Source organism: Rhinolophus sinicus, chromosome 14 (genome assembly GCF_057876585.1).
Source record: "Rhinolophus sinicus isolate RSI-liver-muscle chromosome 14, RSI-T2T, whole genome shotgun sequence".
Taxonomy (NCBI): domain Eukaryota; kingdom Metazoa; phylum Chordata; class Mammalia; order Chiroptera; family Rhinolophidae; genus Rhinolophus; species Rhinolophus sinicus.
The window spans coordinates 24,806,237-24,834,121 of record NC_142514.1 but is presented as its reverse complement, the minus strand read 5'-3'; the positions used below and the strand labels follow the sequence as shown (position 1 = coordinate 24,834,121).

Below are 27,885 nucleotides of genomic sequence, written 5' to 3'. Positions count from 1 at the left end.
GATTTTAGCTTTGGTAATAGAATAGATACATCATATATTCTTTTTGAGACATTTTGAGTTTGAAGTGCTTTTTTGTCATCCCAATGATGGTATCAACTAAGCAACTGGGTACAGGTAGAAACTGAAGAGTAGTCTGAAACAGAGATGCAAAATGTATGCAGCATTTAGGAACAGGTGGTAAGTGAAGGCATGATCTTGATGGGATTACCAAGAAAGAGAACAGAGTTAAGAGAGAAGAGAGCTTAAATCTGAAACCCGAGGAACTCCCAGTATTTGTAGAATAGGAAGAGGAGGCTGCAAAGGACTTCTGGACAGGAGAAAAATCCAGAGAACTAGGAGGGAGATCAAGGCAGTTGTATCATGAATATCAAGGAAACAGTGAGTGTTTGAAGCAGAACCAAGTATTCAACAAAGTCAAATGTCGCTAAGAGATCAGGTAAAATGAAGATTAGAAACGCCCTTTTGATTTAGTGAAATCAAGGCAAAAAATTAATGTATAGAAGCAAAAATTATTTTGGTGATACAAAGTACCAAGTAGGAGACGCAGGGTTTGGTATGTTTTCAATGGGAAACTTGAGCATATTTAAAAAAGTTAAAGGGATCCTTTCCATTTCAAAGAGAAATGGAGTAGTTAGTGGTAAGTCAGTGCTTCTACAGAGAACATTCAGAAAAGCCAGATAAAATACAGAAATCACCTTTTTGAAGGCAGCAGAGAGCTCCTTAGAGAACTGGAGGGTCTAAAACTCCAGAGAGAGAGAGACAATCTCACAGAGATGAGCTAATCTCAGCAGCTCCTTTTACTCTGGGTACATTTGCTGATTCTAGTTGTGGGCAGCAGGCTGAGAGCCCAGGCTTTGCACCAGCAGAGGAACTACTGCCAGGGGATAGAGAAAGCATCTGGCAGAAATAGACCAGTTCTAAAGGTGAAAGGTTAAAAAAAAAAAAATTTTTTTTTAAAGAAAACATAGACTGGGAGCATTTGAGATCTTGCTCCCCGGCATATGTCATCAGTTTGGGTCAAATAAACTCTTACAAAAATTGGAAAAAAAAAAAGAAAAAAAGAAAAGAAAACAGAGACTAGTATTTTCATGACCTTGGGAATTCTTAAACAGGACACAGAAAGTACTACTAGCCATAAAGGAAAAATATTGATAAATTGGACTACATTAAAATTTAAAAATTCCTGTTAAGCAAAAAGATCCATTTAAGAAAGTAAAAAGGCAAGCCACAGAGCAGAGATATGTAATACACATGTATATTCGATAAAGGAATTATATAGACTACCTATAAGTCAATAAAAAAGGGAAAAGACTTGAGCAGGTACTTTACAAAAAAGGCTAGTGAAATAGCCAATAGGCATATAAAGAGATACTCAACTTTATCAATCAAAAAAATCAAATTAAGGGCCGGCCCTGTGGCTCAGGCGGTTAGCGCTCCATGCTCCTAACTCCGAAGGCTGCCGGTTCGATTCCCACATGGGCCAGTGGGCTCTCAACCACAAGGTTGCCGGTTCAACTCCTTGAGTCCTGCAAGGGATGGTGGGGTCTGCCCCCAGCAACTAAGATTGAACACGGCACCTTGAGCTGAGCTGCCGCTGAGCTGCCACTGAGCTCCCAGATGGCTCAGTTGGTTGGGAGTGCGTCCTCTCAACAACAAGGTTGCCGGTTCGACTCCCGCAAGGGATGGTGGGCTGTGCCCCCTGCAACTAGAAACGGCAACTGGACCTGGAGCTGAGCTGCGCCTTCCACAACTAAGCTGAAAGGACAAGAACTTGAAGCTGAACGGCACCCTCCACAACTAAGATTGAAAGGACAATAACTTGACTTGGAAAAAAGTCCTGGAAGTACACACTATTCCCCAATAAAGTCCTGTACCCCTTCCCCAATTAAAAAAAACAAAACAAAAAAAAAACAAAACTAAAAGCACAATGCAATAGCACTAAATATCCATAAGAATGGCTAAAATGAAAGAGATTATACCAAGTTTGGTAAAGATATAAAGTATCTAGAACTCTCATACACTGCTGATGGAAGTGTAAATTTGTACATATTTTAAAATCCCTCCTAGATACACACCCAATAGAAATAGGTATACATGTTCAAAGGACATGTACAAGAATGTTCACTGAAGCATTTTCATAATAGTAAAAACTAGAAATCCAAACATGTCCATTGACAGTATAATGAATGGGTAAGTACATGTAAACTATTATATTCATAGGATGGAAAGCTATAACATAGGCTACAACTACACAAACATGGATGAATCTCACAGACATAATGTTGAGTGAAAGAAGCCAGACACAAAAAAAGTACGTCATATTAGATTCCACCTATATAAAGCTCAAAGACAGGCAAAACTAATGTATGGTATTAGAAGCCAGAATAATAATGGTTCCCACTGATGGGGAGTTGTTAGCAATTGGGAGCCTGGGGTTATGGTAATGTCCTGGGCCAGAACTGGGTACTGGTTATACTGCTGTGACACTTGGTGAAAATTCACTGAACTGAATACCTAAGATTTCTAAATGTACATTATACTTCAAAAACAAAAAGAGTATATATATATATATATATATATATATATATATATATATATATATATATAAAATAGTATCAATTTAGTGGAGGAAAAGAAGTTAAAAACACTAAGGAAGGGCAGGATGCAGAACAGTACCAGATCAGAACTGGGCAAATGTCACACCGTCCTTCTACACTTTCAGGGCAACCACAGTGCAACTGGACTTGCTTTGAAAATCACAGAGAGAATTCCATTCTTTTGGCCTCTCAGGAAGGAGGGTGAAAGGTCTTTAGAAAAACCAGATTGCTCTCTTACCTGCAGGTTTAATTCCTAGGCAGATGGCCCCACTGTCCTATTGGTAAAATCAAGGAATAACATTTAACTGGTAAAAACCTAAGGTCCTAATTAAGGTGTAAGACTGTAGAGAGGTATAACATTATTGAGCGCAGGGAAGGGAAAATTCTGAGTAAGCCTTGCCTTCCCCAAGCATGCTGCACTACATACTCCCCAGACAAGCCAAACACTGGATTTTCTGTTTAATGGGGGGGAACCAGAAACTCTGGTAATTACTCAAGGCAGGTCTCCTAAAAAGCATCCTTATTTTCCAACCAAGGGCCATCAATGTAAGGCCCAAGAGAGACATGGATTGGAGGTCAACCAACTTCCATCCATAATTATTGAGTGTCATGTCCATGGAAGGCTCTACCTTAGGTGTATATATGTAGAGGGAAGAAGGTTTAAGAATCAGATCTACTCTCTGTTCAAAGTAATATCAAGCAAGGTAGTAATTGATCAGCAACCTGATAAAATTTCTAGAAGAATCCAGAAAGAGACGAGTTCATCCTCCCGGTGGAATTACTAGAGAAGGCTTCAAGGAATACGTACATTTAAAGTGGGACTTGAAGGATGGAGAGAATTTTAAGCGCAAGGTATAGGATAACAAGTAGAGTACTTAGATGTCCTAGACAAAGATAAATATGTGAGCAAAACCAGAGAGTGGGCAGCACAGACAAGGAATGAGAATTTAGAGTATCTACTATGTGCCAGGCATCGTTGTTAGATGCTGTTTTTTATATAAATAATCCATGAGGCTGAGAAAGGTTAGGTAATTAGCCTAAGCCAGTAAACTGGCATAGCCAGATTAAAATCCAGTTCTATCTAATTTCAGAACAAGTGATCTTCCTGGTATGTGTGGCATACCAGAAAGGGAAAAGTACAAGATAAAGCTGAAAAGGTTAAACCAAGATCAGGGCCCTGAAAACCTTTTATATTGTGAATGGGGACCAATGAAGGTTTTTTTGGGGAGTAGTACTGTTACAAAATCTCATGCAGTAACATATTCAACAAAGATTTAAGAAGCAATATTAGAATTAAGTTGAGAAATGTGGGTGGAGAACAAGGAATATATCTTAAGACTGTAAAAAAAGTACACTGGAGGTGAAACAAAGAAAAGACAGACTGCCTCCAGTCTGGATAAAGGTACCCAGAAACAACTGTGATGTCACAGAAAAGAGAAGTAAATAAAAGGGTCACTGGTAGACAAAGAAGACAAACTACTAAAGAGATGGTCCACCAGAACACTTTATAAGGGCAGAGATCGCTCTGCTTTTCTCACCAATGTATTCAGGATCAAGCAGTGTTTCCCACATAGTAGGTCATCAACAAACTCTTGATGAAGGAAAGGAGAGAGGTTAAAGAGCCAGACGCGAGCTGCAGAGAGGTCCACGGTTGGATCAAGATTTCAGTAATACATTATAACATATGATAATAATAGGTGGTGACTGAAGTAACTGAAATGGATGAGAACTTCACTAAAATGTAAAGACAGAAAGAGAGGGCAGAGGAGCTACCCTGAGAAGAGTCCTATCCTTGTTACCACTGTCCCAAGAGGACTATACCATACAGAAATCTGGACAATACCAGGCATTCCTGGTAATGATGAAAATAAGTAAGGGGAGACAGGAGAAAATATTAATTAGTCAAGAGAAGAGGAGAACTGAGAAAGGTAGCTGGTGATCCTCTACAGAAGTTTAGGTGAAAGGCAGAAGTAAGGTAGATGACAGAGGCAACGGAGTAAGTGGCTGGTGAAGAAGTGGGTGTAGGGAATGTATACAACTCATTCAAAAAGTATGAAGAAAAACAAGAAAATAGGAAGACAAAAGCTAAAGGAGATGGCGTAAGAGTGGTAATGCGCTCTAGGACAGGGAATCTGAAGAAGTTTGAGGGTTACAGGGTACATAAAGTCCCCAAGGTAGTAAGACGCGATGGGGACAAGAGCACACACAGGTTGAGCAAGGTAAGAAGAGGGACACCTTTTCCTTTGAAGCGTAATAGGTGGAGAGAGAAAACGGAGTAAGAGAAAAGTACTGAGCCAGAGATATATATAGTTAGTCATTCCCATTCTTAAAAGAGGGAAAGAGAGGGAGAAAGCAAAAACTTCCCAAAAAGTCCGAGTCATTCCGAGGCAATGGAACACTAACAGGAAAGAAACACCACACATTCTCCTTGGGTGTCCTCATAGACTGCACTCTCCTAAGAACAGGAATCTGGACTAACCCATCCCTGTATCTGGCCCAGTGCAGCCTGGCATGAAGACCAGCACAGAGGACCACAGTAAATGTTACTGGAAAGGAGTGTGAGCAGGTAAACAGGACCTGGGATGACTCGATGGCTCCTAAGGCTGACATTTCTCCTAGAAGAGGGGCACTGACAGTAAGGGACGGCTCTGGCTAGAGCTAAGAATCCACACTGAGTCTCCCCAGGAGCCTCCAGGAAACTCCCTGAAAAGAGTCCCATCATTGTGACCACTGTCCCAAGAGAACTGTACCATACACTGGCGTCTTCCCTGGCAGGATGACGATAATGAGCTGCAGCCCAGAGTAGGTGTTCTTGAGATGCCGGAACATGGGCTCCACGCTGTCTGCCCCCTGAGCATATTTGCAGAAGCAAGGCTGGCCCTGGATGGGCATCCCTGCATCCTTGGAAATCTTCCGCAGCTGGTCTGTGAAGTTCCTGCAGCACAATTATGGTCATGACAGGAGGCAGTAAGTCCCACCTTAATACCTCTGACCAAATGCCTCCATCATAGGTGCCTAAGCACTGACAGTCACTGAGAGAGTCTAAGGTGGATGAGACATGATCACAGCTAGTGTAAAAAACATGTATAGTTGAGTAGGACAAGACAGAGCTTGCTAAGTGTTGAATGGCACAAGCAGAGAGCTGAGGGAGCCCAGAGAAGGGAACTGTGGGAATTCTCAGGGTCCCCACCATGTCCCACTCAAGCAACGGCTTCTGTTACAAGTCCATAGCAGTAGGCAGAAGCCCAAGTGGAGGGCCTCCTTGCTCAAATGAACATAAATAAGGTTCCAACAGTGATTGGAACACAGGACGTGCTCAATAAAAATGAGCTCCTTCCTACTGGTTCTTTGAAGCTTGAGAGCAAATAATTAAACAAGCTTCTTTCCTTTGGCTTTAGGGCTTCACCCTGGGAAAGGAAGACAAACTTGGGAGAGAGGGTACACACATGCAATAGATTAAAAAAATTAAGTTACATAAATATAATGACAGACTAAAATGAACAACAGGAAATTTAATTTGTGAAAATCCTGCATTTAGATTAAAAACAAAAATGTACAAAGAGAAAAAAGCAAATTGTTTACAGGATGCTATTATATAGCATATAAATATCAATGATACATTGAAAAACCTTTGTAGTGGGAAAATAGTTATTTTTTCACATATTTAGTCAAAAAACATAAGCTAGCTAAATACTGTATAATACTGTTACATAAAATTTAAAATCATTTATATGCATAGAAGTATATAAAATGTATAATTGGATAGGAAAGTCATAATAATTCAGAACAGTAACTGTGTCAGAAGGGAGGAATAGGGTTAGCAGGGAAGACATAAAGGAAATGTCAAGTTTATCTGTTATATTTTATTTACTTTAGAGAAATAAAATATGACAAAAGTCTGGATGATGGACACATGGATGTTTGCCATATTATTCTACATATTTATTTTCAAGATAAATATGTAGAATAAGGAAATATAACCTAGCAGTTGTAAATAAGAGCCCGGCTCTTTGATGGACTACAAACAGTATTTTTTTCCATTTCTCTGCCTTACATACAACTGCAATGTAGCTACTAAAAAACCAGTGTGTTACTAGATTCCATTGATAGTGGGTCTCTACTTAAAGGAAATTGGTATTCCCAGTCTTCTATCTACCAGCTCAGTTGGGATACTGTGTCCAATGTTGGGGGCCACAAAGTGTTGAGAGAAGTCTAAGATGGGGAAGATCTTAAGAGCCTACCCTAAGTAATACAGCTGAAGTATTGGGGCCTCTTTAACCAAAAGAAAAATTCTGAGGGTTGATCCTAGTACTCCCGCATCCATTCCCTCCACCTCCACGGCCACCTTTGTCTCTGGCCCCTCTATCTTAGGATAGGATAACCTTTTACTGTGTTCAGAATCCCATCCCCTCATACACTTAGGAACTCTATTTCCTTTCCAGTTTTTCTGAGTTCTAGATTCAGCCTGTGTTCACTGTGCACATTCTCCCAGGACAGTCTCACCTGCTGCTATGACTGAAGACTCCCAAATCTTTATTTTTATCCCAGAGCCACACGTCCCACTGGGTACTACTGACCCAGGCATACAAGTCACATTCTTACCCCCTACATTTGGGAATCACTGGAAGAAGGAGATGTCTGATAAACTGACTCCTTCCAACTCAGATTCTACGTTTATCAGTTTCTCTACTCGCAAAATATCCAAAACAATGAATTGCTTCTCAAAAAAATGGGACATGGGAATAAGAGAGAAGCACGTAGAGAACAGAGCTACCAACAAGGTAACACAAAGGCATAAAGGCAGAGAGCTGGGAGCCTTTCCAATATTGCTGAGGACAGGCTCTCCAATGCTTGGCCAAGGCTAGGAGAAACCTGGCTTAAATGGGGCTAGAATACCAAGAACCAAGGAAAGGGGACAAGAGGAACCCATTTAAAAGAAACTACAATTGGGATGGTAGTAGTTGGGTACCTGTGAGTGGAGAAGGTGGGGCAGGGCAGCCAAAGTCCTCACATTCAACAGGGCCTGCTGTTAACTAATTCTTATGAAAACCCCAAGGCCAGCTGACCCCACCAGGGAGTGCATCTCAGCGCCACTCACTCAGCCTCGCAGTGCACTGACCCCACCCAAGATCCAGAGAAAAGAAACCACCACTGCAAAAGACTGCAGAAACTACCAAACTGTACACTTTAAATGGGTGAATTTTGCGGTATTTGAAACATATCTCAATAAAGCTGTTTTAAAAAAAAGTACCGTGGGGAAGAGTCAGTGACTTCCAATTACTCATTCACTCATTCAAGACGATTATTCCCCTAACCTGTCCCTATAAACCACTTGGCTGTATCAGTTTTTTCACTGTTATCTGCTCCCAGCCCCTCAGCCACAGAGGCCTTTAAACTCATGTTCACCTAATTCAGGTCCCTTGGAGCTGACTGAACAAATTCTGTGCACAGGAGAGGACAGCTCAGAGGACCAACTGAATAAACTGCTCTTTTCTGTCTCCAGTTAGGAATATAAGCTTTGAAGCCTCCGTCCGATATGACCCCAACTCTGACACTTTCTCGATACGCAAACTTTGTACAAGTTACTTAACCTCTTTGAGCCTCAGTCTCCTGAAAATGGAAATACCACCACCTACTTACTGTGAAGATGAAATAAGAAGACATAAAATTAGGTACAATGTTGGCATAAACATTATAGTCACCACTACTACTATTTATTACCAATGTTAATAATTATAACAAAAAAATAATTCGGGCCTCCATGAGAACATTCATGCCCTGAAATCATCATCTCTGAACAAGTAGGGCTCCTGACCCCAGATTGGCAGAAAAGAACAAGCAGAAGTTTGTGCCAGACAGTTCAAGAAGGCAGAACCAAGAATCAGAAATAGCACACTACAGGTCAAATCTTGGCCCCTTGGGGGTAGGAGAATGCAGGCAACTCTAGGGTCCTTCCCACCCTTCCACCCATAAACCCAGCCCTCCTTACTTGAGCACCTCTTCTCGACACTGTTTTTGGGGTGCGAAGCAGGCGATGGCCCAGACTTTGATCTCAATCCCATTGTAGAACTGTTTCCCCCGCATGTCCCAGACACCCTGATTGGGTGTGGCAATGGCCCGGTTCTGGGGATAGGCAGAGGGGGCGCCCAGGTGAGCCTCAGTAGAGCCAGGTGGGTAGGGGAGCAAAAGCCCCTGGCTATACAACCCCGTCACCCCCCAAAATGCCCAGAGATGTTGTGTGGCCCTGACCCTGCTCACCCGGCCGCCATATTGCAAGATGGGCGCCGGCAGCACGCGTCCCGTCACCTCCGTCATGTCATCTTTCACTTTGATCCCAAATTCCTGGATGTAGGGATCTAGGTTATAGCTGGCATTCTTCATCTGCAAGACAAAAGAAGGGGATCTCAGGAGAGCAGCAGCTTGGCAATACTGCTCACCTTCTGGGTCCCAAGTAGAATGCCCTGGGCAGCTGAGACTGGCAAGAGTAGCCCTAAAACAGGAGGGAAAGTGGAAGATGACATAAGTGGGAGTGGATAACATAGGGAAGTAATACAAAAGGGAAAAAGAAAAAGAAAGCAAAGTAGGTACAGGGTCAAGAAGCAAGAGCAATCCTATGGAATCCCAGGAAACAAATCTAGACTTGTGTTCTCCTGAGGGTCCTGCCAAGGCAGGAAAGCATCTTGCAACCAGGGGCCCCAGTGACTGAGCAACTGAGCATACGTTTGTTTCTCTGCAGCCCCACTGACCAGGCGGCTGATCTCCTCCTGTCGGTCTGGGGCCGACCTCGCTGTAGCCTTTATCATGGTGGAAGTCTGGTTGTCCGTCAGCTTCTTAATGCAGCGCTGCCCGGCCACAATGTTACAGACCTGAGGAAACAAGAACGGTGGGTAACTCTGGCTTGAGTTCCATCTACCCTATTATATTCAGAGCCCCCCAGTAAGGGAACAGACCTTGGCTGTCTGTCCTGGGAAGGGGTCTGCAAAATCTCTTGGACACACAGGCTAAGTTAGAAAATACCCGTGTGCAACACAAAAGGCAATATAGCTACTTTGTGATTAAGAGCTTGTGATCCAGAGCCAGATCTGGGCTCGGCTCAGGTCCCATGTGTTAAATGGAGACAACAGTAATAATCTCATTGCATTGTTTGGAGACTAAATAAAATAAAGCACTTAAAGGGCCGAGTACAGTTCTGCAACACAGTAAATACTCAATAAATTGCAGGATAAATTATTTTTACCAAAGGACCCAATGTAGAGCTCTTCTGAATACTAAAAAAGTCAATACATACAAACTGGATTCCTAAGGTAGTAGGCAGCTCTCCAATGGTGACAGGAAGTCTATTTCTCCATCCTGCAACCCACCAAAAGAACCGGGGAAGGCTCTTAACTCTTGAGCCCCAGTCTACAAATGATCACTGAGCCCCTGGACTATAGAAATCACTGTTTGTTGACTGACAGTTTCCTCTGTTGGTATGAAAAACATCCTGCCACTTGGTTCCTCTGTTTGGGGCCCAACAGAACACAATGGAGATCAGAATAGACTTTCCAGCGATATACACGACTTAACGCCCCAATCTGCTATATTCGAGATGCTGTGAACAGGAAGCTTTTTGGCAGAGTAGAGAGAGCCAGTAGGTTTAGAAGACTTGAGTTTGAAGCCCAGCTTTGTCATTTCTAGGTGATGTTACCTGGGGCAGGCACAGGTCTCTTAACCACTCTGAGATAGTTTATTTTCAGTCATGCGGAAAAAACACTAGCTCTCATGAGGTGGTTGTGAGGATTTAGAAGAAATGAAACATGGAACTTGCTCCCATAGGGCCAACACTATGTAAGTACTGGAACTATCCCTAATTTCCAGAGTTCATGCAGAACAATGGTAGGGAAAACCAGGGCAAGGTCATCTATTTGCCCTTCGACTCTGTATCCCAAACAACATACAAATCGATCAGTTCACTAATGAAAATCCAGAATTAAAATCTGTAATGTTGCTCTCTTAAAGGTACCTTAAAGCTGTAGCACTCTCTACAGATTTCAGCTACAGAATCAATACTAAGAAGAGGGCTGAAGTAGGGATGTGGAGAAATTCGAACCATTGTGCAATGCACTACTGGTGGGAATGTAAAATGGTATGGCCACTGTGGAAAACAGTATGGTGATTCCTCAAAAAATTAAACACAGAATTACCATATGATCCAGCAATTCTACTTCTGGGCATGTACTCAAAAGAAGTGAAAGCAGGGACCAGAACAAACATTTGTACACCTATATTCATAGTCGCAGTATTCACAATAACTAAAAGATACAAGCAATCCAAGTATCTGTCAATGAAGAAATGGATAAATAAAATGTGGTATATACATACAACAATATTATTCGGCCTTAAAAAGGAAGGAAATTCTCACATAGGCTGCAACATAGATGAACCTTGAAGACATCATGCTCAGTGAAGTAGGCCAGTCAAAAAAGGCCACATATAATTCCATTTATATGAAATATCCAGAACAGATAAATCCACAGAAACAGAAAGACTAGTGATTACTAGGGGCTCTGTGTGTGTGTGTGTGTGTGTGTGTGTGTGTGTGTACAGTGGAAGGAATAGTAAGTGACTTCTAAAGGGTATGAGCTTTCTTCTGAGGGTGATGAAAATGTTTTAGTATCAAATAGTGATGACAGTTGCACAATTCTGTGAATACACTAAAAAACCAGTGAATTGGACATTTTAAGAGTGAACTTTGTGGTATGTGAATTATATCTTAATTAATCTATTCTTAAAAACAAAACAAAACAAAAAAATCCCACCAGGCTACATGATTTAACCCTGAACCTCTCTCCAAAATCATCTATTACTTTTCCCCTCATCCACTACATGCCAGCGACTGTGGCCTCTGTCTATCTCTCAAAAAGACCCAAGTTTCCTGCTGCTTTAGAGCCTTTGTACTTGTTATTTACCTCCTGCCTGGAAGGCTCTTCCCCCAGGTTGTTACAAGCTTGGTTCTATTTCTTAAATTGGGACTCAGCTCAAATGTCTCCTAAAAGAGGCCTGCCCTGACCACAGTAACTAAAGTGGCTCTCCAACCCCCTCCACCCTTACTTCTATCCCCTTAACCTATTTTATTATTTTTGTACCACTTACCACCATCTGAAACTACCTTATTTATCAATTTATTATCTATCTCCCCCTTCTAGAATGTAAGCTCCATGACAGCGGGGAACTTGTTGTGTTAATCTCTACATTCCCGGCACCTAAAAAAGTATATATAAGACACATAGTCGGAGCTCACTAAACATTTGTTAAATAAACAAACAACAGTAAAAATCAAAACATAAGTCATTATATAAATTATTCCTCCTCGGAAACTGTTGTGTAAACAGAAGTAATGTTATAATAACTTGCTAACAAACCTTAGCTGGCAGTAGATATGACCTACAGCCTATCTACGTAGTTGGGATCGTCCCTAAAGACTTCCGTTTACACCTCGGAGAAAATATTGTCTTCATCACACTTTCTGTGCATCAGCACCTCTTAACTGAGTCAGTTCTTAGGTTTGGGGATCTCTCCTCCCTGCAGCCTAACTCCCTCTGGTTAGTTCTGAAACCCCAGAAGTTCACCGAAGTCTTGAGCTTTGATCCCAGCTATCTGACTCCTGCTGCTGAAACAAAGTAAGACAAAAGTCTAGGCTAGTGATTCTCCAACCTCAATGTTCAGATGAATCCTCTTTGGATTCTGTTAAAAGACAGATTCTGATTTAGCAGATCTGGGTGGGATCTGAGAGTCTGCATTGCAAACAAGCTCCTGGGTAATGCCTATAGTGTTGGTCCACTGACCACACTTTGAGTAGCAATAAACTAAACAATGAAGCAGTCAGCAGTAGTTTCTCAATAAACACTTTGGCTAGTGTATGCCAAACCAAACACAGCCCAATGGTTCTATATTTGCATTCTATAACTTAAGAAGCATTACTATTCTTTCTTTAATTTCAAAGGTCTTTAATTTCAAAGGTCTACTGAAGCATAAAAATATGACAAATCTTAGGACTAAATTTTTTTCACAAAGAACACATTCATCATTAGGGAAATAGGATTCAACATTCACCTCCATTTTCTCTAAAATAAGGTACACTTGTATCTCTAGGTCACTTAGGATCCCCAGCTCCAGAGAACAGAGAAATTAAGAGGACATGAATGTGAGTATCTGAAATCTCTGTCCTGAACGAACTAATTACTTATTCAACGCAGTAAATATAGTTTTCAACTTTGCCTGGCAGTCCTGAAAGAACATGAGCGGGATGGGAAATAGAAAAGAATTTAGCAGGTAAGAATGAGGCCTACATTTCATAAAATGACCTCATACCTCTCCAAATGTCAATTTTCCAAACTTCAAAATGAAGATGAGAGGCTACAAATGGAAGAACAGACCTCTGATGATCAGTGAATAGGTACAATGCTTGTTCCCCAGCCCAGCCGTCACTTGGCAGCCTTACCTCTAGGGGCAGGTACGTATGCTTTTGTTCCTGGCCAACTTGCAGGCATGGCAGGTGGGGATACTTGAGCTGAAGGTTATATTTCTGCTTGAAATACTGTGCCACTGTGCACTCCACAGTCTGTCCACTCTCCAGCTGCAAGGGAAACCTGTTTGGGGGAAGGGAAGGAGGTATATGAGCCCAGTATTCAATCCCATCTCTCTGGATCTACAACCATGGGAAGACCCAGACTTGGCTTCATCCTATCCAGCCCCTTGAGTACTGCTACTCTTGGGAAAGCAGGCAATACAGGGCTCCAAAAGAGAAGCCAAAGATTTGAGAGGCAAGTTCCACAACCATCAGGACCATACCCGACTCATCTGTATCTCTGGTGTTGAGCATAAAGCCTGACACACAGTAGGCACTCACAGTCCAGTACAGTCTGAGGTCAAGAAGGCAGATGAAATCACTGACAGCTTCCCCAAGGACTAGCCCAGGAACCCAGCTTTCTTTTTCAGGAGGAAGAATAAGTCTAAAGAGATTCTAACATTTACAAAACTGAGACAGGAGTCAGGGGAAGATGCCTGATCTATAGTAAAGGCCAATGGAGGAAAGGTGGAGCCCAGGAAGGTAAAAATAGTAGGGAGAATATCAATGGAGCTGGGAAGACTGGGGGAGGGGTGCCAAATTCCCATAGCTTATCTTTGAAAACCCAGGCCAGTCCAAGGCTTATTCTCAGGGTAAGTGGGTGGGGGGTGGAAGCCAGGGAGTGAAGGGACTGTGTTAAGATATTCTCCTTCTCCACCAATGGATGGCTCAGCAACCCTGTCAACTTACGTCTGATGGCTGGCAGGACGGCGGGTAACATTACACACGCGGTATTTCCTCTTCATCTGTCCACAGTGAGTCACCTCCACCTTCAGGCCTGGGATACACACACTGTTTGTCAGGGTTGGAATAGGTGGCTCAGGTTCCCAGGCTTGGCCTCTCCCCTGAACATATCCCAGGGGGATTTCCTTTTAGGGCTAAAGAGAAAGTAACGCTGTTTCCCTTCCCTGCCTAGTTGGGTCCTCACCCTTGATCTCCTTAGTGAAGCGCACACGCTGGGAGTCCGTGAGGGGCTTGGGCTGCTCGTCTATGTTCCTGATGTCCAGCACCTCACACATGAACTCAATCACCGGCTGCGCCTTGTAGAAGGCCGTGGCTGAGACTGCGGGGACAGACAGGGTAGGGACAGCTCAGCTCAGGCTCTGTCTTCCAGAATAAGTGGAGGTACTGCTCTTTACACCCTCTTCCTTACAGGGTATTGGGATGGGGCGGGGGTCCCAGGGCTACAGGGAGTAGACTAGGAGTATGGTTGCAGAGCTGGGAGGGAGAAGGCTGGGAGTGTGGTCACTGGACTCAGGGTGCCCCTGGCTCCATCGCTCTCCCCACTCACCATCAATGTTGAGCATCATCTTCCACATGGCAGGGCGCACAGACTGGTGAAAGCCGAACCAGACCTCGCGCCCACCCCCCAGCGGGTGGTAGTAGCCCTCAGGCGGTGAGAAGAAGGAGCGGCCCACGGGGGTGTACCTGGCAGGGACAGGCAGAGAACTGGTCCCTCGGGCACAGGCCCCCACCCTGTGAGGCATCCTGGGCACGGAGGAGCCCTGGCCTGGAAGGCAGGACACCAGGGCTTTAATTCCAGCTCTGATCCTTTCCTAGTGGTGTGACTGACCTTGTGCAAGTCTCTACCCTTTCTCTGCCCTGCAGGGACAGATGGCATGAGGCCCAGAGATATATAAAAAGGACAGGGCCAATGCTTTAAACCATCTAACTGTATATACACACTTGCCTGGCATATGGTAGGGCGTCAAAGAATATTTTGTTTGAAAGGCACACTGTAGGATTTGAATATGTGCTCATTCCCTTCCTCCCCCCGTAGCAGTTCTGACACCACTAGTAGCCCAGATACTAACTATACCCAGTACCTCATGGATGCCAGGTGCCTCATGGCCACATCCAGGGCTTGCACAGACTCCAGGGGAACAGGGATCTGGCCACTGACCAGGGCTTCATGCAGCATGCGCCAGCTCACAATGGCTAGCCACTTGATGGAGACCTTGAATATTCGATCCTTCCCTTCTCCAGGGATTGTCACCTCAAAGTCAACCTTCAGTGGAGAGACAGGGGGGAAGGAGTGCCAATGCTTTCCCACAGTCCAACATTCTCTGCCCTGACCACACTGCGCCCTGCCCCATGGATCTGCTAAGAATCTGCTTCAGCTGACAGGGCTCACAATGAAGACTTCAGAGCAAATGTGGCCCCTTCGTCCCCAGCCATCTCGGCTCAGTGCTTCTTTCCCTCTCAACCACACTTACCAGAAAGTCCTTTAGGTCTAGCTCTATTTTATATCTAATTTCAACCTGTCTGGAACAGGTACAGACATACAGCAGGCTAAATAAACATCAGCACCTACCCCACCCCACCCTAAAACACACTTTCTGAACACAAAAGATGAAAGGGCTCTCTGGAATGCCAGTCTCCAAACAACCTTACATGAGCTCAGTCCCACCTAGACCCCTGACACAGGTCGAGCCTGATTCCCAACCTTACCCGTTCATTGCCAATGGGCAGTGCTGTGACAGTGTAAATGTTCTTCTTTCCATCATACACCGGCTTGCGATCGCCGAAGATCTGAGGCTTGAAATGCTGGACCATGTATTCCACCACTTCCCTGTGGGGGATAGGAGCGGCCTGTGGAAGCTGAGACACTACCACTTCAAGCTTTTGGAAGTAATTCGAGGTCCAGCCAATGTCCCGTCTACTACATTCTCTCCTAGCAACTACTCTAATCTTAGCTACTCTATGGCTGTGCTTCTTAAACTTCAACATTCATATGAATCACCTGGAGATCTTATTAAACTTCAGATTCTGACTCGGTAGGTCTAGAGCCAAGCCTAAAACTCTACATTTCTAACATGCTGGTCCTCAGTTCACCAAGGCTCTAAAGGACTTGTAAGAGTCGGTGTGAGTGCCTTCTGAGCAGAGAGCGAGGCTGAGGAGCGAGAGAAGGGCTTCATCTTAGGGTCTCTCCAGAATCAGGAACAAAATTGAGGCTGTTCTAATTCCCAAGCTGATAGCAAATATGTAGATGGGGAAGAGATCTAAACTGGAATAGGAATAAACTGTGGATGAAGAACCTCATCTCTTCCATCTCTCTGAAGCCCTAAGTTCCACCACTTCATTTTCTCTCCACTGCCATCTCTTTCTGGATTTCACTTTCTATCCTTCCCAATTAGATTTCAGAGCTGCCCAACAATCTTTTTCATGTCCCTGATCACTTCCTTTCCTCATAGACTATGTCATACCTTCTCCACTACCTTCTAACTCCAGAACCCATTACTATCGCCTATCAAAAAGCAATTCTATAACTCGGAAAAAAGTAGACCACTGTAAGTAAGGCCACCCTCAAGTTCCCAGACAACCATATTTATATGTGCATGTCCCTTTTCCTCTTTCTTTCCTTTCACACTTGAAATGTCCTTCCGTATGATTTTTAAACATCTGAAAAATATGTTCAACTTCACTCATTAGAGAAACACAATTTAAAATTAGACCAAAATACAAAAACAACAGAAAAAACACACACAGACAAACAGATCAATGGAACAGAATTGAAGAGTCCAGAAATAAACCCACACATACATGAACAACTAATTTACAACAAATGAGCCAAGAATATACAATGGAGAAAGGAAAGTCTCTTCAGTAAGTGGTGTTAGGAAAACTGGACAGGCATATGCAAAAGAATGAAACTAGAAAACTAACTCTGTACACAAAAATTAACTCAAAACGGATTAAAGACTTGAACATAAGACCTGAAACAATAAAATACATAGAAGAAGACATAAGCACTAAGCTTCTGGACATTGGTCTAAGTGATGTTTTTGTGACTTTGACTCCAAAGCAAAGGAAACAAAACAAAAATAAACAAACAGGACTACATCAAACTAATAAGCTTCTGCACAGCCATCAACAAAATAAAATGGCAACCAACTGAATGGGAGAAGATATTTGCAAATGATTATTCCCAATAAGAGGTCAATGTCCAAAATATATAAAATACTCATACAACTCAAAAAAACAAAACAACAACAACAAAAAAAACCCACCCAATTAAAAAATGGACAGAGGATCTGAATGGACATTTTTCAAAGGAAGACATACAGATGGTCAACAGGCACATGAAATGGTGTTAACCACCACTAATTATTAGGGAAATGCAAATCGAAATCATGAGCTATTACCTCACCCCTGTTAAAATGGATATTATCAAAAAGACAAGAAATATAAGTCTGGCAAAGACGTAGAGAAAAGGGAATCCTCATACACTGCTGATATGATTGTAAACTGGTATAGCCATTATGGAAAACAGTATGGAGCTTCCTCAAAACAAAACAAAACAAAAAAAAAACTTCCATATATGATGCAGCAATTCTTCTTCTGGGTATTTATCTGAAGAATATGAAAACATTAATTCAAAAAGATATATGTACCCGTATGTTCACTGCAGCATTATTTCACAATAGCCAAGATATGGAAACAACCTAAGTGTCCACTGACAGATGAATGGATAAAGAAGATGCTGTGTGTGTGTGTGTATGTACACACATACAGAGGGTGACAAAAAAAGGTATATACATTTTAAGAAAGGAAAAAACAATTAAAATGGTAAAACTCAATATATACCGATAACAAAAGAGGAATACAAGTCACGTTTGACTTCTGCAATTACAAGAGGTGCTTAAAGTGGTTACCATCAGCGTCCAGACACTTCTGATTACAGTGGACTACTGCTTGAGCAACACTGACCAAAGTGTCCATGTTTTTTGGCACCACCGGTATATGCAATGGAATACTATTCAGCCATTAAAAAAAAAAAAAGATGAAATACTGCCATCTGCAACAACATGAAGGGATCTCAATAGTATTATACTAAGTGAAATAAGTCAGAAGGAAAAGGACAAAAACCGTATGACTTCACTCATATTTGGAATGTAAAAAAAAAAGTTAAAAAACAAAACAAAACTTACAGATACAGAAAACAGGCTGGTGGTTACCAGAGAGAAGGGGGTGAAATGGGTAAAGGGGGTTAAATATATGATGATGGGTGGAAACTAGGCTTTTGGTGGTGAGCACACAATAGAGTATATAGACATCGAATTATAATGTTGTATACCTGAAATTTGTATAATGTTATTAACCAATATTACCTCAATAAAAAAACCAAACCATATCCTGAGTCAGCTTAAGTGTGATATTTTTCACATGAATTAAAATTCCACAGTAAAACATGGGAAAATTAATTTTAAAAAAAGTAAATTCAAATATAATTTTTCATGTATCAAAATGCCAAATATCAAAAAATACAATATACTGAATTGGTACAGATATGGGGAAGAAGCACTCTGATACCTTGCTAGTGGGAGTATAAACTGGTATAACTTACCTTAAACACCTGGCAATATCTCAGAACTTTTAAATGTATTGTGCCAGCAAATCCACTCCTAGGAATTTATCCCACAGACTCATATTTGATTGCAAAAATGTATCTATATTTAATAACATTCAATAGTTTCATTTTTGTAGCAAAAGTTTAGACTCAACCTAAATGTTCCTCAATAAATTCATTAAATAAATTATAATAACATCACATTCAATGGAGCTATGCAAAAGAATGAGGTGGATGTGTATGATTTTCCAAAACATAATAAATTGTTCAGTGGGAAAAAAACAAGGTACAAAACAAAGTATATAGGATTCCATTTTCTGTGCATTTAAAAAAATGCTCTATATACACATATGCTTGCATAAGCAGAGAAAAATATCTGGAAGTGTACTCAAGAATGGTAACAATCATACTCAAGAATAGTAACTATCATACTCAAGAATGGTAACAATCATACTCAATGGTAACAATATATGCCTCTAAGGAAAGGAACTAGGGGACTAGAAATCAGGGTAACAGAGGACATTTTTCTTTGCTACTCTTTTTGTAATATTTTTAATTTTTTACATTAGGCACATATAGTTTTCAAATAATAAAATAAATTTTAAAGACAAATATTGCTGCTTCTCTCTAAGGCTAATCCCTCCAACTTCGTATCCTGTAAAGTCTTCCTGTCTCAGCAAGGACATCCCACTCATTCCTCCCGCCTCTGTCACATACCTTTAACCTCTTCTCCACTAGCTTCTTCTCCTGAGTTTATAAACATATCCATGTCTCATTCTTAAAAACTTTTCATTCATTCATTTCAACAAATACTTGAAATGTGCTAGGCATTGTACTTGACCCCTATAATCCTCTCTAGCCAACATATTCCCTCTTTCCCCATGGTTCACTGTTAAGCTATCTGGATAGAGCCATCTGCTCTCACTGTCCCTACCATATTACCTTCCACTTATTCCTTAACTCACTATAATTAGGTTACTAGCCCAACTACTCTACTAAAACTGTTCTGACAAAAGGCACCAGCTATCTCCAATATATCAAAAATATCCAATGACATTTTTCAGCATTTACCTTATTTGGAATCTCCTCCTCAAAAACCTTCTTGAATTTGGTGATACCACCCTCTGTTAGTTTTGCCTTTACCTCTATGGATCCTCTTTCAAGGTTCTAAGACTCAGAACAGTGAAGACTCCTGGACTTGGTGTCTTAGACGTGCATCACTTACCGGTTGACTCTGCGAGGACATTTATCCGGCTTGATATCCACCTCGTAGTGGTAAACGTCAATCTTAGGGATGTCCACCTCAAAGTAATTGGCCAGGAGCTTGATTGGTTTCCCCACTGTGCCAATGCCAGGCCTTCGAGGTGCCTGGAACACCTGCTGCAGAGGGGGCAGGTATGCGCCCGCAGCTACAAGACAAAGAGGCTGGTGAGGGTAGAGTCTGGCAATCTCCTCACACTCAGGTCAGAGGGGTACAAGGCTTCCTAGAACAGAAGCAGGAGGAAAGCCTCTCTCCTGACTACCCTACCCAGCTGAGGGCTTCCACTGGCTCATACAGGCTCATTTAAAAAATAAAAACACAAAAAACCTCTCCCTAATTAGGAAAATTATGCTTGTTGTCTATCTTAAATTTAAATTTATTGAGTGACTATGTAATAAATTCCTATTACGTATTAAGTAAAGGGGCTAAATTTGGTTTCTAGTAACAAAACCCTTCCTTCTACTAGATGAAGACACATACCTCCACCAGGTATCTAGCAGACCAAGAATGCCCTATTCTCTGCCAGCCAGATGCTCACTTCATTCATCACCACCCTGAACACAAAACAGCATCATCTTAACGCTCCTCTGCAATGTAGGCATGAGGAGGATCCAAAGGCCAGCTTGAGGGGGGCAGGGGGAGGATTAAGGTAACTGAATGGCTGAGATTAGAGAGAGAGAAAATGAGAAAAGGCTAAAAGGATCGAGTTTGGAAACTAAGGACAGAGGCTGAATAAAACAGGGAGCTGGCGAAGAAACCAAAACTGGAGGTCACAGCTGGAAAATGGTTGAACTGGGAATCAGGGAAGGAGGAAAGGCTGGAGTTAGGGGATGGGGCAAGATAGGTTAGAGCTGGGAGCTTGGGCAAGAGGCAAGGCTGAAACTGGGGAGACAATGAAGAAAAAGTTCAAAAGAAGAAAACACTAGGGAATGAAGACAGGCTGAATATACTAGGAGACTGAAGCAAGAGGCGGCTAGATTAGAGGACTTGGGAAGAAGAGACAGTCATTAGAATGTTAGTGAAGGGAGAGATACTGACTCTGGGAAGGAGAATACAAGATTCTCTCCAAGGCACACAGCTCCTTCCACACAGAGGGCCCAGACAGCAGCAAAAGGGATCAATTTCAATACAGAGGGGGCCCTTGGGAAAGGGCTAGGGCAATGCCAGCTCCCACTATGTTCTCCTTTCTTGCCACCATCCTCATTGCTGCCCCTAGTTTTATTTTCCAGCTTGAAGGGAAAGGGAGGGAAAAGGGAAACTGCCTAAGAGAAGCCTTTGTCCAGAGCTACTATTGTCCTTGCCAGTAGAGGACCAGCTCAGGTGGGAGGAGAGATAGATGAATCAGCCCAGAACCTCTCCCATCACCAGAGCTCTGCTTTCAGTCTGCCAGGCTGGGGGGATGGGGCATATCCTCAACTGGGGGGTCAGGAAGAGGTCAGAACCATTCACGGGAGGGGCATGCTTCCCAGAGCTAAGCTGCTGTCTCCTGACCACCTGTCAAGCCCAGCCCAACTCCGCACACTGGGAAAACAGGCCCAGCTTGGAGGGAAAAGGCCTTCAGGACTCAGCCATACAGGGAAGTGAAGGCTTAACCACTATCACCTGGCCACCTATCCCAAAAAGAGCTGGGCAGAAATTGCACACACAGTGTGATACATTCCTGTCATACACATCCAAACACTCACTTAGACCTAGACAGTTTACCTTTATACATATACCCCTCACCACCCTAGGCTGTGTGTTCTTCAAAGACAGGGACTATCTGCCTTGGTCATTATTGAATCTTCAGTGTCTGGCACACAGGAGGTGTGTTCAATATACAAATATTAAAGGAATGAACAAACAGATCCATACACAAACCACAAAGAAAATAAAAACAAACGAACACCTGCAAACTGCTCAGAAACTATTACAAACCCAGCACAGAACAAAAATGCACCCTGGTGGATATAGCTGGTGAAAGACACCCTTCCCCTCCCCAAGTTCTTACATTCCATTCACCTCCTTAGCCTCCTAGGCTGAATAATCGCTGGGAGCCTTGGGAGAAAGACATCCCCTAGAGCTGGGGGCTGGGTTGCACTGATGGGGGAAGGGACAGACACTGTAGCCTCAAAGCCTTCTCTTCCTAGAAATAGGACTACAGACCAGACAGCCTTAGGAATCCTCCACTCCAAGGAGGCTTTGGGAAAACAAGAGAGCCCCCATGCTTCCTCATCCCAAAACTAGGGAAGGCAGGAGGAAGGGGGAAGCTCTCTCCTATTCCATCCCTCCGCAAGCCTTACAGCTGTAGAAAGTCCCCCAGCCCCCAGCTTTTAGTCTGAGAAAGGGAGACACTTCCCTTCAGACCCAGACAGGGACAGACGGCCACTTTGTGATGCAGATGAGGGCCCCAGCACAGAGGACAAAGCTTGGGCCTTGGGGGAAAGGGGCGGGGCCCTTCCTTACAGACAAAAGCAAGGAGGGAGGGGCCGTGAAAAGGACACTCCCCCTCCCCCATCCCAACCAGCCCTGAGAAGGAAAAGTAACAGAGCTGAAATGCCTGGCTCAGGGATTCTTTCCCTGCAGTTTCTGAGGCCCACATAACTCCCAAGGAGCCAGACAGCCTATTCAAAAGACAAACTCAAGGCTAGGTTAGCTGTCAGTAAGCAAAGACTAAAAGGCCAGTCTCTCCAAAAAGAATTTGTCCACACATGAGTATACGCAAATTATTAAATATTCACATACGTGCTTAACCATTTATGTCACTCTGGACTGTGACTCAGTTCAGTTAATAAACATGTGCTTTGTGTCAGGACCTACACATGTGCTGGTTTCACAGATAAATTAGACACTACCTGTACTTTCAGGGAGCTACCAGTCTAGTATGTGTTTGCAACACACCTGAGCCCAGAAGGCACACTTGGACATAGGCCCAGTGAAGCCAGCAACAATACCTTACTTTTGTGTATTGTGTCCTCCAACTTCCAAGAGACTATTCTGGGCCTAGGAAGGATGCACTTATGGGGGTACCTCTATCGATAGCTTCCAGAATGAATTTCAATTACATCATGGGATGAAGCAAAGCCTACCCCACGAGGCTACAGCCAACTCCAGATACCAAGCTCTAGTCCCTTCCCTAGAAGCTTATTTATCGGAAGAAACAGTTTTTTCATCACTCCAGAGCCCATTAGGAATTCATCAGAATAAAATCATTAGCAGTGTGGCATGGGTGTCAACTCCCAGCAATCTATCTGGACCTGTGACCTACTCCTACTCCAGTCCACAGGTTGTTGCAAAGTCTCCAGCCAAGAAAACCAGGAGAGTTCCTGGAATGGAGAGAGGGGCCTGAGGGAAGGAGGAAGTAGTTTTCTGAAGTCTGTTGCTCCCTGCACTCCACCTTAAGACCTGTACAGCCTTTTCAAGGTTGTTTTCTCTTGGAGGAAAGTACTTACAGATCTCTGAATGGATGACTCGAATGAGTTGGTAGGAGCTAGTTCCTTGAGGGGATTAGATCTGGTATAAAAGACTAAGATTCTTCCACAAGAAATGAAATTCAAGTCCCCAAAGGAAACCCTACTCCCACCCCCAGATCAAATGGTAGGAGCTGGTGAGATCCCTAAAGGATTCCCAGATCCAGAATGCTCCTCCCATCAAAGGACCTAGGACACAGGTGGTGCCACCATCCCACAGCCCATTCTGGGGACTCCAGTCTTCTTGGGGCAGTCCAGCCTCAGTTTCTCCTGTTTTTATCTCCTTTTCTCCTGATTGCCCATGAACAAGGAGAAAGTAAGGCTATCATCACCTGAACTCACCAGGGTGGTTATAAACTCCTCCTCCCCCAAACAACTTATAGATGACAAAGGGCTAGCTTGGCAATCTTAGGTCAAATGACACGGCCATGGCAGTTTCTGGGGATTAGAGAGAGGAAAAAGATATCCAGTGGGAGATAGGAGCAATGAAAGTGTTAAGGTATAGAATGAGATTAGGCTGTCACCTCAGGAGACATTTCAATGGAAAGGTCATTATCCTTTGATTAAATGATCCCATCTCTACTCTGTATTAGAACAGGCAGACAACCTCTTCCAGGTAAACCAGGGCCTGGCCTTGGTCCCTCAGTAATCAATACCTTTCCTAAGGCCTATCTTTAGGGAGGCCCCGCCCCAAGAACACTGCCTTGCCTTTCCTTGTCCCAGTGGCAGAATAAGGCACTTTGGCAGTTTCCCTCAACTCATTCTTGGCAAATTGTGACTGAGGGTTTTGCCAAGGGTTAAGAAGCCCCAAGATGAGGAAGGGGACAATTTCAATTTGCGCTCTGCCAGCATAACCTTAGAGAGAATGCACCCCCATCGGCGCGCACTTATTTCCAAGCCAAATCGCGCGGGGTGGGGAGTTGGGGAGATTCGGACAGCCACGCCCCCACCACATAGGGCAGCCCCTTCCAGCTGCCACCTCCGCGCATGCTCCAGCGCCTCTGCTCCAGCTCCCCGGACTCACCGGGTGGAATCCCAGGGCTGGATCCCCACCCACCGCCCCCTGACCCTCGCCCCCGCGTCAGGCCCGGCTGGGGCGGAGCTCACAGTCCAGCTCTGGCGCCTTCTCCCAAGAGACACTAACCCAGCCCAGACCGGCTGAGCCCCCGCCCCCGGCATGCGGCAGTTCTGGGCCCATCTGTGTCGACCCCCTCCTCTCCTGGACACCTGGAGCCCGCCCCCTGCCACCTGCCGGGCCTCTCCCTAGGCCTCCAGGGACCTCCGGGAGTCCTTACGTGCGTTCAGGCCCTTCTCCCAGATTACTTCCCACCTCCAAGAGTGCATAGTGCCTCCTTTGATAAACGGCCCCGATCTCAGGGCTCCCTTCACCAGGTTTCCCCCGGAACTGCACACAGCCCCTTCAAACTGGGCCCCCCATCCCATAAGAGCCCCTCTCTTGACTCAAGAAACCTTCCCTGACTCGGATTTACTGCTCTTCACGCGGGAGTCCCTTGGTCCTTTGGAGCACGCACCGTCCCCCCTTCCCAGGGGCCCTTACCTGCTCCCGAGGGTCCCGCTTCCATCCCATATACCCGTGCGGAGGTCAGGCGGCCGGGAGACTGTGGAGTCCAGCGTGAGGGGCCTAGGTACCCTGCACTCTAGCTGCTCGGGCTCCCGGGCCGGGCTCGGCTCCCCCCCGAAGCCCGGCCGCTCGCGCCGCCACCCCCACAGCCTCCGTTGCCGCCGCCGCCGCGGAGCCTGCAGCAGCTCCCCCTGCGAGCGCCCGGCCAGCTGCCAGTGCGCAGGCGCGACCGCCAGGCCCAGGGGGCGGACGGGAACGAGTCAAGCGGGGCGCTCCGACGGCAACAAAGGCCAATGGAGAGGGGCGGGGGCACCCGGGACCGAGGCAGCGGCCCCTGGCGGTCACCCGTCGCCATGCAGCCCGGCCGGAGGGCTTGGGTAGAGGCGCAGCGGAACCGCGCAGTGGCGTAAGTGGCGCAGGGCGGGGGGACACCCCCCGCAGCAGCCTCGGGCCCTGTCTTTCACCCAAACAGCTCCCTCCCAGCCTACACAGAGCCTGCCCGCTTTGCACAGAGCCACGCGCACATTACAGGAATCCTACTTCATTCCAAGGCCCGCTTCACATTCTCCGAGCACCCCATCATCCCGCGGCCCTGCCTCCCACGTCGCCTCCCCATTTCTTTCATCCTTCACGCCTTGGCTGCAAAGCTACTGCCTCCCCGAAGCCTTTTTCCGTCCCTAGTCACTGAACTCACTAATGCCATCCTCATTTCCAGGCCGAGTGCTGGGCACAGAGACCACAGATAATGAAAGAGACCCTGCCTACGACCCTGGACGATGTCACAGTTTCAACTTGAGTGCAACTACAGAGTTCTGTCTGTGGGACCTGGCAAGCAAGCACCGGTCTCCACTTTCTCACCTACAGCTCACGCCTGAACCCAGTCAATCTGCGTGTCCTCGCCACTTCACTTAAAAGACTTTTTGTGTCAAAATTCAAAGGATAATTTTCAATTCTTATTTCTCTGCAACATCTGACACTGTGTCTCTCCTTCCTTTTTGAGCCCTCTACTTGGCTTCAGCATTTTCTGAGATTTCCTATTATTGCTTACCTCCTTTTCGGTCTTAGTCAAGAGCCCCCTTTTGCTTTTGCCCCCCTAAATAACAGTGTTCACCATGGTTTCAAACCCAGCTCTCTTCTCATTCCACTCTCCACTTTCCCCTTGAAGGTCTCACCCATTCTTACGGCTCAACTATCCTTCCAAATCTCTATTTCCAGCCAAGTCTCAGACTCATATTTCCAAGTGTCTGCTGGACAGCTCCACCTGGATATCCTACCAGCACTTCAAATTTAAAGAGTCCAAAACCAAACTCTTCATCTTTACCCCACAAACGTGCTTGTCCTATGCTTCTTGTCTCTGCAAATGGCACTTTCATCCCAGAAATGAAGTTTCTCTCCCTTGCTTCTTCCCCCTATTCAGCTGTTCACCAAGTCCTGACATGTTTACCTCCTAAACTACTCTTACATGATCCCCGGCCATTCTGATGGTTCCTTGTGATAGTACAGACCCTTATTACACCTTGCCAAAAGTATCACACCACTTCCTCGCTAGTCTCGCAGGTTCTGGGAAGAGTCCTCCCTTTCGGTCTGCTGCAGTTGATATGTGGTAAGAAAAACCCAGTTCAAACATCACTTTCCCTTATATTCATTCATATGTATTCATCCATATGTATTTTTATGCCTACTTTACACTAGATGCTGTGCTGAGGGCTAGGAACTTAAGAGACAGATCTCACACACCCAGCCCCTACCCATAGAGATTAATTTCTGACACTCATCCTAGTATGCCTTGCCTCTCTCTAACAGAGGTTCTCAAACAGCAGGCATTAAAATAACCTGGAGAACCTGTTAAAACACTGATTGCAGAGCCCCAGTTCCAGAGCTTGTGATTCAGTAGGTCTTGGGTGGGACCCAAGAACGTGCATTTCTAATAAGTTTCCAGATGAGGCTGATGCTGCCGATCTGGGGACCACACTTTGAGAACCACTGCTGTACAGGATAAAGTTAAAAACAAAGACTCTTGAGCCAGACTGTTTGGGTTTCAGTCCAGGTGCTACCATTCACAAGCTGTGTAACAATAGGAAAATAACTTCTCTGTGTCTCAGTTTCCTTCTCCCTCATTTTAGGGGGTGAAAATAGTACCCACCTCTTTGGGTTGTTGTTAATACATATAAAGACCTTGGAACAATGCATAGAAGAATGCAGGCGAAGTGTCAGCTGCTATCTGTACATGCTATACTGTACCATGTTTCCCTGAAAATAAGACCTAGCCAGACAATCAGCTCTAATGTGTCTTTTGGAGCAAAAATTAATATAAGACCGGTATTATATTATATTATACCTGGTATATTATTGTATTATATCATATCATATCATATCATATCATATCATATCATATCATATTATACCCGGTCTTATATTCTAGTAAAATAAGACTGGGTCTTACATTAATTTTTGCTCCAAAAGACGCATTAGAGCTGATTGTCCGGCTAAGTCTTATTTTCGGGGAAACACAGTAATTATTGTCTGCCTCTTGCACCATAGTCTAAGTTCTTTAACAACAGGGACCACATCAGATGCATTTCTGTCACCCTTTAGTGCCTGGCACAAGCTATGCCTAGAATGATCAGTAAATCTGGATTGATTTGAATCAAATAGATGGCATCAAAACATCCCCAGAAATAGCCAAGACCTTTACCTTGGTAAAACTAAGCTAGAAGCTCAGCATTCCATGAGAGTTTGAATCCACTGTTCTAAATACCAAGCCTCACACTTAACTTTGTGGAAAGGCATTGGTCACTATTCTGACCCAGCTCCAAAGTGGCTAGCAGAGTCAAGCCGGGCCCTGGCCTCTCCGGGTCTTTCTGCAGTGTCTCCATCATCAGGGATTTTACTCTTGGCTAGGCAAAGTGGTAGAGTATAAGGGAAATCCAGATAGCATTTTGCTGTTTTATGCTGAGAAACTTCTTCCAGTAACTGTTGATAGCTTTTCTTCCAGAAAGCTATTGGCTCCTTCTGTTTCCAGTTCGATTCTTGCATCTCA

General features: G+C 44.3%; 1 protein-coding gene across 4 annotated transcripts in view; it reads right to left on the bottom strand.

Annotated features, from left to right (window-relative positions):
- Window positions 1-25,056, bottom strand: part of AGO1 (argonaute RISC component 1) — a 36,660-nt gene extending 11,604 nt beyond the window's left edge. For 2 of the 4 annotated variants that reach the window (XR_012497133.2, XM_019726508.3), the window contains exons 1-12: window positions 24,822-25,014; window positions 19,779-19,962; window positions 15,655-15,775; window positions 15,030-15,211; window positions 14,495-14,631; window positions 14,132-14,266; window positions 13,894-13,981; window positions 13,078-13,225; window positions 9,344-9,463; window positions 8,847-8,978; window positions 8,587-8,720; window positions 5,348-5,532 (exon numbers count right to left, since the gene is read on the bottom strand). Coding sequence is in view for 3 of the 4 variants with exons in the window: in XM_019726508.3 (XP_019582067.1) it covers window positions 5,348-5,532; window positions 8,587-8,720; window positions 8,847-8,978; window positions 9,344-9,463; window positions 13,078-13,225; window positions 13,894-13,981; window positions 14,132-14,266; window positions 14,495-14,631; window positions 15,030-15,211; window positions 15,655-15,775; window positions 19,779-19,962; window positions 24,822-24,846 (1,591 nt within the window). In the remaining variant the exon portion in view is untranslated. Of the gene's footprint in view, window positions 1-5,347; window positions 5,533-8,586; window positions 8,721-8,846; window positions 8,979-9,343; window positions 9,464-13,077; window positions 13,226-13,893; window positions 13,982-14,131; window positions 14,267-14,494; window positions 14,714-15,029; window positions 15,212-15,654; window positions 15,776-19,778; window positions 19,963-24,821 lie in introns of those variants that run through there. The other 2 variants (XM_019726509.3, XM_074334389.2) reach the window with 2 other exon arrangements.
- Between the last annotated feature and the right edge of the window lie 2,829 nt (window positions 25,057-27,885).